General features: G+C 42.1%; 1 protein-coding gene across 1 annotated transcript in view; it reads right to left on the reverse strand.

Moving 5' to 3' along the window:
* Positions 1–12,034, reverse strand: part of FBXW8 (F-box and WD repeat domain containing 8) — a 123,692-nt gene that overhangs the window by 40,286 nt on the left and 71,372 nt on the right. Inside the window, exon 6 of the mRNA XM_080822093.1 lies at positions 815–1,011. Coding sequence (XP_080678219.1) covers positions 815–1,011 — 197 coding nt within the window. The remainder of the gene's footprint in view (positions 1–814; positions 1,012–12,034) is intronic.

Raw genomic sequence — 12,034 nt, forward strand, 5'->3', positions numbered from 1 at the left:
AGGGCTTTTTAGTTACTCAAGCCTAACAAGAGCTCCATCAGGGGGGAAAAGGGAGAACAGGATCTGTTCCAGGTCAGACCACCAATTCATTATTCAAAATTGGCTTTTCTGTTTGCTCTCCCACTAGTGCTAAAATCAAGGTTAAATTAAATCCAAATTTAGCACAGATTTAAGCTCTTCCTTCTTACCACAAAATCATCTCCCACCATATAACCGTGGAGGCTCACATACAAATGGACTCGGAAACAGGCTCTATGTGAAAGAACTCTTCAGGCTGGCCGAGCTTCACGCATGACATCCTGGAACACAGCTACCCAATTAACGCGGACTGAAATTTATTTTCACTCAGGAGCTACTCTTAATTCCAGGTGAGAAAATCTTAGGTGAAGAAAGTGCAGGATGGAAATCTTCCTTCCCATATGGACTGGCAGGATATGACTGAATTCATTTTCACTTATATGATAGGCCAGAAACCAAGCTCAGATTTCCAGGGGTGAATGTCCTATGAACGTGAAGGAAGTCAAAGACCCCAGTAACGAGAAACACTAGCCTGGAAGTCAGCCCTGAGGTTTCCAGCACAGCTTCTTAGCGCTGAGATATGGGGCAAGTCGGTTCACTGCTCTAAGCCCCTCCTGGCTTTCTGGTAAATGGGGGAAAGATACAATCTATTTTGCAAGACTGCCATGAGATTTAGAAATGTAAGGTGTCCATGAAGCCCCGAGTGAATGGGAGTTGCCGACATCATTACTATCTGTCTGTATTAGACCTGGAGATTTCAACAACGGAGAATACAGTGACCAGACCAAAAACTTACCAGTTTCTGAACTTCAAATTCGGCAGTGATTTGCCAATACCCCTCCTCACTGGGGCGTAACATCACAACGTCAAAAGCAGAAGCCGTGGCCACAGTTGCGTCGTCCTGGCTGAGGGCGAGTGCTTGTATTCTTGCATCATGCTCGAAACGATGGACAGGATACTTTCCAGTCCTTAGATCCCAAATATTAAGAAATCCTATGTAGGAAAAACAAACAAACAAACAAAACACAGGTAACAATTGTAAATTCACAATTTTAAAAACAATTGTTCAGGGGTGCCTGGGTGGCTTAGTGGGTTAAAGCCTCTGCCTTCGACCAGGTCTTGATCCTGGGGTCCTGGGATAGGCCCTCATTGGGCCTTCTCTACTCAGCAGAGAGCCTGCTTCCCTTCCTCTCTCTGCCTGCTTGTGATCTCTGTCTGTCAAAGAGATTAACAAAATCTTTAAAAAACAAAAAAAACAATTGTTCACTACAAAGAAAACTAAAAGGTAAATGATAAGTTTGCATCACATTTTTTAAAAAAGATTTTATTTATGTATTTGACAGAGCGAGAGAGGGAATCCAAGCAGAGTGTGTGGGAGAGGGAGAAGCAGGCCTCCCACCAAGCAGGGAGCTCAATGTGGGGCTTGATCCCAGAACCCTGGGATCATGACCTGAGCCAAAGGCAGACGCCTAATGACTGAGCCACCCAGGCGCCCCAAGTCTGCATCACATATAACAAAGGGTCAATTTCCTTAATAAAGAGCTTCTAAGATTCAATAAGGAAAAAAAGTAATTAGGAAGTGAGCAAAGGACATGAGCATCCTGGTCACAGAAAAAAGAAATCCAACTGATACATAAACATAAGAAAAATGCAAAATTTCACTCACAATTAGAAAAATACAAATGAAAATGATCATAGTGTATTATTTTCATCAAATTGACAAATGGACAATTTCATAAACATTTTGTTGTTGCAGATATGCGGAAACAGGCTCTATCTTAAATGGTTGCTGGGGATGTAAACTAATTCACCCAACTCTATAGAGGCAATTTGATAATATTTACCAAATTACAAATGTATATGGACAGTCACTGTAATGTTTTTAATTATGCCAACAGATTAGAAGCTATCTAAATGCCCACCACAGTTTGAAATTTAAATAAAATGACCAGTTAAACAAGACTGAGTCAGCCTTATATATAAGCTATATGAAATGATCAACAAAATGTATTACTAAACGAAAAAGAGTAAAGGACAGAATAGTGGTATAGTATGCTAAACTACTTTTGTGTTTTAAAAATTTACACACACACACACACACACACACTTACGAGGACTATCGCTGTGTATGGAAGGATACACAAGAAACTTAATTAATGATTGGCCTTGAAGGAAAGAAACCAAGGAGAAGAGACAAGAATAGGAGGGCATTTTACTGTATATCATTTGTATATTCTGAAGATTTTTCCCAAAATTATTTTGACCAAAAATAAAAATTTTAGAAAATGTTTTTATGAGAAAGACTTAAAAAAAGAATGGGAGGATATATATCAATTGCTGAATTTTTTTTTTTTTCAGATTTTACTTATTTTAGAGAGGAGAGAGAGAGCATGAGCATGCAAGTACGGGGAGAGTGAGAGGATCTCAATCAGACTCCCTGCTGAGTGCAGAGCCCCACATGGGGCTGGATTTCAGGACCCTGAGATCATGACCTAAGCTGAAATCAAGAGTTGGACACCTAACCAACTGAGCAACCCAGGTTCCCCTTAAATATTTCTAACATACGGGAAAAAATTTTTTTTAAGATTTTATTTATTTTTATTTATTTGAAAGAGAGAGCACAAGCAGTGCTTGTGGCAGGCAGTGGCAGGCAGAAGAGGAGGCAGAAGCAGTCTCCCCGCGGAGCAGGGAGCCCAACGCGGGGCTCATTCCCAGAAACCTGGGATCATGACCTGAGCTGAAGGCAGACACTGAACTGACTGAGCCACCCAGGCACCCCTAACATACAGAACTCTTCATCCTAACTGTCCATTCATGCAACAAACAATTACTCCCCAGTTTTATTGATACAGCTGACATACAACATTGTATCAGTTTAAGTTAGCAACATAATGATTTGATACATGCATTTATTGTAAAATGATCAAAATTTAGTTATCATCCATCACCTTGCATAGTTAACAAATTTCTCTTTCCTTATTAGAACTTTTAAGATCTACTCTAAGAGGGCGCCTGAGTGGCTCAGTTGGTTAAGTGACTGCCTGCTTCTCCCTCTGCCTGCTGCTCTGCCTGCTTGTGCTTTCTCTCTCTGTCAAATAAATAAAATCTTTAAAAAAAAATTAAAAAAAAATAGATCTTCTCTCAGCAACTTTCAAATATACAAGACAGTATTCATGATAGTCACCATGTTGTGTATTAGATCCCCAGAGCTTATTTATCATACAATTGGGAGTTTGTACACCTTTTGGCCACCTTCACCCATTTCCCCTACCCAAGAATCACAAATCTGTGCTGAGTTTGGTTTTTTGTTTGTTTGTTTAGATTCCACAGGAGTGAGATGATACAGTATTTGTTTTCCTCTGACTTATTTCACTTAGCATAATGCCCTCAGGGCTCACCCATATTGTTGCAAATAGCAGGATTTCCTTCTTTTTAGGGCTGAATAGTATTCCATTGTATATGAATACCAAATTTCCTTTATCCATCTCTCAAAAGACACTTTGGTTGTTCCCATGTCTCTGGTATTGTGCATAATGCTGCAGGGAACATGAGGGTATAGATAGCTCTTTGGGATAGTGATTTCATTTCCTTTGTATAAATACCAAGAAGTGGAATTGTTGGCTCATCTGGTAGTTCTACATTTTTTTGAGGAACTTCCATGTTGTTTTCCGCAGTGGCTGCACCAATTTCCATTCCCACCAGCTGTGCATTAGGGATCCTTTCTCCCCACATTCTCACCAGCATTTGTCATCACTGGTCTTTGATGACAGCCATTCTAACAGGTGTGAGACATACTGCAAACAATTACTGAGTATGTTATAGACAGGGCACTGCTCTAGATGCTTGCCAGATCTGAAAACAGCCATTAACCTACACTCTACAAGATTCTTGCATTTCATCCTTCCATACACAACCCTCTTCCAGCCACTGGGAAGAGAGGTGCTTTCTTTTGCATCATTATAAAACATGAGCCTGACTATCCCACACTTATTAAAAACCTTGATTTCTGGGGCGCCTGGGTGGCTCAGTGGGTTAATGCCTCTGCCTTCGGCTCAGGTCATGATCCCAGGGTCCTGGGATCGAGCCCCGCATCGGGCTCTCTGCTCCGTGGAGAGCCTGCTTTCTCCTCTCTCTCTGCTTGCCTCTCTGCCTACTTGTGATCTCTGTCAAATAAATAAATAAAATCTTAAAAAACAAAAAAAACAAAAAAAACACCTTGATTTCTACCTATACACCCTTCTCTCCAGCTCCCTGAATGCTGCTACCCAGATGAACTCCTCTTACACATACTGGCCATGTCTCCACCTTCCTCAAATAGTCTAGAGTAGTGACATCCAAGTGTGGTCCCCAGGCCAACAGCAGCAGCAGCAGGGGCAGCATCCACTGCTGGCTTTTTAGAAATGCAGATTTGGGGGAACAGCAACTCTGGGATATACGCTTGAGCCTGAGCACCAGTCGTTTGCAGGAACTTATACTCTTCTATCAGAAATACAAACTTTTGGGACACCCAGGTGGCTTGGATGGTTAAGCATCTGCCTTTGGCTCAGGTCATGATCCCGGGGTCCTGGGGTCAGGCCACTGGGCTCCCTTCTCCGTGGGGAGTCTGCTTCTCCCTCTGCCTTTCCCCTGGCTTGTGCTCTCTCTCTCTCTCCCCCTTAAATATATAAAAATCTTTTTTTTTTTTTTAAAGAAAGAAATATAAACTTTGAGGGCACCTGGGTGGCTCAGTCAGTTAAGTGTCTGACTTGATTTCGGCTCAGGTCATGATCTCAGGGTTGGGAGACTGAGCCCTGCGTTGGGGGAATCCATGCTCAGTAGGGAGTCTGCTTAAGACTCCCTCTCTCTCTGCCCCTCATCCCGCTCATGCTCTAAAATAAATAAATCTAAAAAAAAAAATTATAAACTTTTCTGCATTTGGGGTGCCATTTATTCTTTTCTTGCAAAAAAAATTCTTTTTATCATTCCTACCCACTTTTTTTAAAATAAATTTTTTAAAAAATTTATTTGAGACAGAGGGAGATCACAAGTAGGCAGAGAGGCAGGCGGGGGGGGGCGAAGCAGGCTCCCTGCTGAGCAGACAGCCCGATGTGGGGCTCAATCCCAGGACCCTGAGATCATGACCTGAGCCGAAGGAAGAGGCTTAACCCACTGAGCCACCCAGGTGCCCCTTATTCCTACCCACTTCTTTCCTCTCAAAGAAAATAATTTCCTCTCAAGAAAATAATTACTGTCTGCCTCATGCTGGAGGTTCCAATTCCCACTAATTTTTCAAAAGTCACTGAGAAATGATTGTATGGAAATAACACAGTCTGTGCTTATTTGAGTTCAAATCCAGCTCTACCACTTGCTAGCCAAAGGCATGGGCAAGTTACTTGAAGCTGTGAGCCTGTCTCTTCATCTCTAAAACTGAAGGTAACACTACCTACGCACAGGACTGTCGTGCAGATGAAAGGAGAAAAACCACACAAAAGGCTGGAGATAGGGCACCTCGGTGGCTCAGCTGGTTAAGCGACTGCCTTCAGCTCAGGTCATGATCCTGGAATCCCAGGATCGAGTCCTGCATCGGGCTCCCAGTTCCACGGGGAGTCTGCTTCTCCCTCTGACCTCCTCCTCGCTCATGCTCTCTCTCACTGTCTCTCTCTCAAATAAATAAATAAAAAAAAAAAAAAAAAAGTCTGGAGATAGGCCAACCAATTTTACCTTTTATTTTTATGTGTTCTCTAGAGCCTGCCATGTTGCTAAGTACATTGTATCTATTAATAACACAAATTTCCTCTGTTGGTCATCTAAAAATCCAGTCCTAGTTTCTATAACTTCCTATTACCCAAAACAGATAAAGCTTTTTCACTCTTCTTCTCTTTGCAATCCATCTTCCCATCTTTCTTGTTTCTTGCCTTGCACTTTGTCTGTAAATGGCACAAGCTTTGAACTTAGGAACTTACTATAAGGCATCACTGAGCACTAGATAGATACAGGCAGAAGAAAATAACACATCTGGGCTGCTTTGCAAGACTTCTCAACTGTCAGTAGGCTAAGTAGGTGATTCCAAACAAAAGCAGAGCTTTCTTCAAGTTAAATGTTGCTTCAGACAGAAAACAGTGTTCTTTTCTAAGAATTGTGATAAACTCAGGGGATAAGCAGATCACAAAAGGCTCCACAACACATTCCCCTGGCGAATATTTTGGCAAATTCTTTCCACTCTGACTCAGAAGAAGCAGATACACTGCAGAAAATGCCAATGGCTCTACGCATTAAATAGAAGATAGCCATGTTCCAATATGTGCCTCCTCCAAATACTTCAACATTACCTTTGTTTGCATTTGTTCGGAGACATCACAATAATCAGGAATGAGAAATAAAAATTGTAATTTGCATAAAGCTTTCGAGTATTCAGACACTTTCATTTGTCTCCTCTCACTGAGTGCTCCCTTCCATTATCCTCATTTTACAAAAGAGAAGAAGCTCCGAGTGGTTAAACAACTGGTCCAAAGCCACTTGGTATGTGATGAGGCTGGGCTGGGATTTAGCTGGGAAAATGCAGGATGTGCGGCTGCATCTACAGCGCATAAAATAACTATAAGCTCCATGAGTAAATGATATAGAATTGCCTGGCTTCTGCCAAATGTGGAAGTTCCTCAACCACAGCTCATTCTAAGCACACATGGAGTTTATCTATAAACACATTTTTCATTATTAATCAACTACTCGGTTTTGTTGGCATCATTATTCCAACAGAATCCTATGCAAGAAAATAGCCTGTGCTGCAAGGTTGAGTTTCATAGAGCTATTTTAAGAAGGGTCTTTCTGGAAAACTATTCTAGGGTTCCCTCAGTTCGATGGCCACATTCTTCTTTCCTGAATGCCTATAGTGTCCTCATGTGTCAATTCTACTTCCTTCAACTATGAAGTGTAAAACTTGGCTAGATCTTTTCTTGTCAACGGCACAGTCCTCCAAGACCACTTTTAGATGCATAAACATTTAAGGTTATGTCCTCTGGATGAATTGACCCTTTGCTGTTCGCAATGTCCCTTTTTACCCATGGGCTATTCTTTGCTCTGAGATTTACTCTGTCTGGTATGGATATAGGCATCCAGCTTTCTTCTGAACAGTGTTATTAGCACAGTATATATTTTTCTGTCCTCTTTGCCATGTGTCTTTATGTATGAAATGAATTTCTTGTAGACAGCATATGGTTAGTCCTTCTTTTAAATGGAGTGTTTGGACAATTTTCCTTTAATGTGGTTATGGGCAGGAATGGGTTTAACCTACCATTTTGCTATTTAACCCTCTTATTCTCTGCTCCCATCTTCTCTTTTTCTGCCTTCTTTTAGACTGGGTATTTGGATTAACTAAGTATATGTTTATTCCATGTTAATTCCCTTGTTGGCTCATTAGCTAAAAATCTATGTTGTGTTATCTCAGTGGCCATTTTAGGGTTTTAGCGTTCATCTTTAACTTACCAGTCTAGCTCCCAGTGATACTGGCCCACTTCGCGTGAAGCATCAGAGCTTCCCCGCAATGCACTTCCCGCCTGCCAGCCTCTGTGTTACTGCTGTCATACTTTTTACATCTATGTATGTTATGAATCCCACGTACATTGTTATTACTTTTGCACAAGCAGGCAATTATCTTTAAAAGAGACTTAAAACAGTAAGAAAAAGCTGCCCCGTACATGTACCCATGTAATTACCGCCTCTAGTGCTCTTCCAACATCGCTTCTAACATTAACTCCTGCCGCTTTTGCAAGATTTGCAATTCCACTTTGCAACTGTGTTGCTGGACACTTGGCCCAAAACACATGGGCAGGGTGGGCAGGAACAGATACAGCAGCGAATAGGGAGAGATGTTTGAGTGGAAGCTGATCTTATAAATGATCTATTAGTTAATATAGTTACACCACGGCTACTTTTACAATCTCAAAACTACAAGGACTTGAACAGTGAATACAGGAATTACAAGAAGGTCCTATAATATTGTAGCTGATTATCATCCCTGTTAGCCAACATTTAGCCAAAAGGGAATTGATGCAACGACACATTCAACAACTGTTTGCTACGGCCCTACTTTGGGCCAGCCACTATTCCAGCACCAAGGAAACCACAGCAAACAAGACAAAATAGAGCAAGAAAGTCACTGCATTTTGCAAACATTCTCGTCCATCTACCAAGCATCTTGTCTGGGGGCAAACAGAAAAGATATAACCTCTAGTCTCATAAAACCCACATCTGAGAGAAATAAACACACAGCAGATAATACAAAGCGCAATGGGAAGATGCACTTTTTTGTCACATCATCACATTATTTTAACATCCCCAAAGGGGCAGCTCATTTTTCCAGACATTTCCAGTTGATCTGGGTGCACAACCATTAGATGACATTAAGGAATAAGTAGTCAAGTATAGTCACTTGTCAAATAGGTGGTAATTTTTAAAAATTTTGATATAAATTCATTTGAAAGGCCAAGTTTTATATCGCAGAAACAGAAATGATGGGGATTTGGCTCTTGATCATGTGTGGACTTCTGAAGTGGCAGAACTGTGTCCTTTTTCTTCCATACTCCCAGAGTCAGTGAATTTAGAATACCACTGATGATGTGGCTGATGAAACTGGCTGCCTGTCAATAAAGGTTTGCCGAACGTTTGTTGTGGGTTTTAGCAAGAGACGTTTGGTTCTAAGAAACAGAAATCCATTGAAACGCACTTAAATACCTAAGGGAAACCAACCGAACAGGAATGGAGCTGTTTCATGGAACCCAAGGGCACGAAGGAGAGCTGAAGACTGGAAGGAGTCTGAAGCAGGGACTAGGCAGGTATTCAGAACCAGTGCAGTGTATGTCTCCTGTGTGCACCACAGATGCACCTCCACTTCTCTCTGCAACTGTTTCATTCTTTCCTTTCTCCCCACAAAACACCTTTTGCTCCTCCCCACTCTGTGGGTTTTTTTTTTTTTTTTAAGATTTTATTTATTTGACAGAGAGAGAAACAGCGGGAGAAGGAAAAGAAGCAGGGGGAACGGGAGAGGGAGAAGCAGGCTTCCTGCTGAGCAAGGAGCCTGATGTGGGGCTCGATCCCAGGACCTTGGGATTATGACCTGAGCCAAAGGCTTAATGACTGAGCCATCCGGGTGCCCCAGGTCTTCTACTCCAAGCACACAACCAAGATTTAAAGTGTGAGGCCCAAATGGCTCATCCCAGTCCATGAATTAGCTGTCCCCAGAGCCCACGGTCCCCATTCCTGCCCAACTGAGGCCAGAGACTAATTCAAAAACTATGAATGTGCCCACTCCTACAGAGGCTAAGGAGGTTCACTGGAGCGAGAAGATACCCCCAAAAGTGTCTACTACATTTATCCTGCAAGCCAGGCCAAGGTGAAACAAAAGGCCTTAGCAAATGTAAAGGGAGGATCTAAATAGTTCTTCAGTAGTGACTTAAAAAGCAGGTCATTGCTATCATTTCCTGAACAAGACATAATCCCTAAGAGCCAGAGCTTACAGCTCCCATTTGCCCCACACCGGGAAAACTCAAAGAAGAGCAGGTGTCTTTCTTTCTCCCTGACAAGACCTCAATAGCTGGATAAGATGTTTAACTCCGAGGTAGCGCTGAGCTCCCAACAATACGGCCTCATTCATGAAAAATATGAAAAGGATGCAGACAAAAGAATAAAAAGCATCTCTCAGAAAATCTGGAAGAGCACAATGAGCGAGGGCCATCAGCCCAATCACGGAGACAGGAGTGGGGCTTGGCAGTCCCACCTGCTCGATGGGCTCAGCACCCTCCACCTCGACAAGCAGCAGCAGGGCTGAAGGAACACCGAGCTCACCCTAGACTAGGAACAGTCGTTAACAATGACATGAGTAACGACGGCCAGTCTTCGGAGGAGACATAAACCCTGCTCAGCAGCTGCGGATGGGCACCCATGCCAGTTTGCAACGTGCCCCTCCCACCTCCCAGAGGAGGCCAGCCAGAGTGTGGTAATGAAACTGCACATAGTGGAAATGGGATCTAAATGAGTTTAAACTGATTTATGTTAGCTTTTGTAAAGATTACTCGATATCGGGAAAGTGCTACCACTGTGAAATAATGTCGACAATCCTTAAGACCTCTGCCTAATGGTACTCACACAGAATATTTATATTCCTCGTCATGGGAACAAGGACCATAATGGATACCATTTTTGTTTTATTAGGGATGCATATTTAAATTAATCTGCTATTTGCCTAAACAATTAGCTGCTTCTGTTTGTGTGCACAAAGCCAAAATTGCAATTAGGCTTCCATCAAAAAGATAAGTCCCAACTAAAACTGTCCCGGTGGAGTCATACGAGCTCAGGGCAGAACTTTCCAAAATTACTTTTTAGCATAATGGTAATTATGTTAATTGCTTGAAAGGTAAATAACTGCTGAACTGGTTTGGGGGGGAAAAACCACCACACACAATTGGCACTGCCCCTCCCTTTTGATCTTTTCCACACACCATAAAATTTAAAACAGGTTAACAGCTCCGAAAGTCACAGGCTGGTCACCTCTTGAACCATAGAGTGTCTTGTGGTCTTTAGTACTCCTTGATTAGAGCTTATTTCAGCCATGAGTTCCCATCCTCTTGAGCTTGCACAATAAACACCTAAAGCTTGGGGCAGGTCAGCTTCTTACCGCAGCAGTCCCCCCTTATCTATGGGGCATATGTTCCAAGACCCCTAGGAGATGTTGGACCATGGACAGTTCCAAACCCGCTATGTACTATGTTTTTTTCCTTTACATACCTCTGATGTTTTTTCCTTTACATGCATCTGATAAAGTTTAATTTATTAAAAAAAAAAAAAAAGAAGAAGCAGCATAGGAAGAGATCAATGATACTAAAAGAGAACAATTATAACAGTGTGCCCTGACAGGTTATGTGAATGCGGTCTCTAACACATCTTCCTGGACCCTCCTTTTGCAATGGTGTGAGATGATAACAGGCCTACGTGAGGAGATGCAGTGAGGTTAGGGTGTTGTGATGGACAGTTAGGCTACTCTTGACCTGCTGACACATCAGAAGGAGCAGCACTTGCTTCCAGACCGCCGTGGACCACGGGTGACTGAAGCTGCCGAAGGTGAAATCACGGATAGGAGGAACTACGGTAGGCAGGCAGGCAGGATCACTTACCTGCCGTTCAGAGACAGTGAATGAAACTATAGAAACAGCTGGTAACTTCCATTTCCAGCACATAAACACTTGCCTATAAATAAACGGGAGTCAAAAGAGATTCCTCAGCAAAAGAAAAAAGCATTTTAACAAAGATTAAGATCTACCCATTGCATTCATTCAATGTGTACTTCTTCATTAAGTCCATACGACATCATTATGAAATGGCCAGAGATGTAAAGGTGGCATTAGGTCTGAAAGAACAAAACAACTTTTACTTTTAGGGAAGAGGTGGCTGGGGGGCAGGGGCTAAAATCAGTGCAAACAAGGGTCATGATGAGGGGCTAAATTACAGATGGTCTTGAAAAAGAAAAAGCATCTACCGTGCATGTCCATCCTCAACACTGCAGCTGAACACAACCTTAAAGCTGAACCCTGATGCTACAGAGAAGCTGTATTTAGATTCACAAAACCATCTGAATGGCCCCTGGACTAATAAAGTGACTGGTTAGGCAGAAGCTAATCAGCAACCAGACAGGAGATCACTGAAGCAGATACTGAGTCAAGAAGCAAGCAAGCTGAATATATTTAGTAGTCTTAAGGTCAAGGGAGAGGGAAAACATTTTAAAACTAAGAAAAAAGAAAAGAAAAGAGACAGTAAATTGAAAAGGAGTCAAATAACATTGTAAGATGAGGACAGTGTCACTAAAGAGAAGAATTTACAGTTAACAAACTCACGGAAAAACAGATTGATGGGGAAGCATCTGGACCAGCTCTTCTACAAGGGGAAGTGCCAAGAAGGCAGAGAATGTGAAAGAGACATCGCTGTGCATGGAACCACTAACTCCAGCCAATTTTTTCCTACAATAGAACTGAGCAACATAAACATAATA

The sequence above is a fragment of the Martes martes genome, assembly GCF_963455335.1.
Source record: "Martes martes genome assembly, chromosome: 13".
In the NCBI taxonomy this organism is placed as follows: domain Eukaryota; kingdom Metazoa; phylum Chordata; class Mammalia; order Carnivora; family Mustelidae; genus Martes; species Martes martes.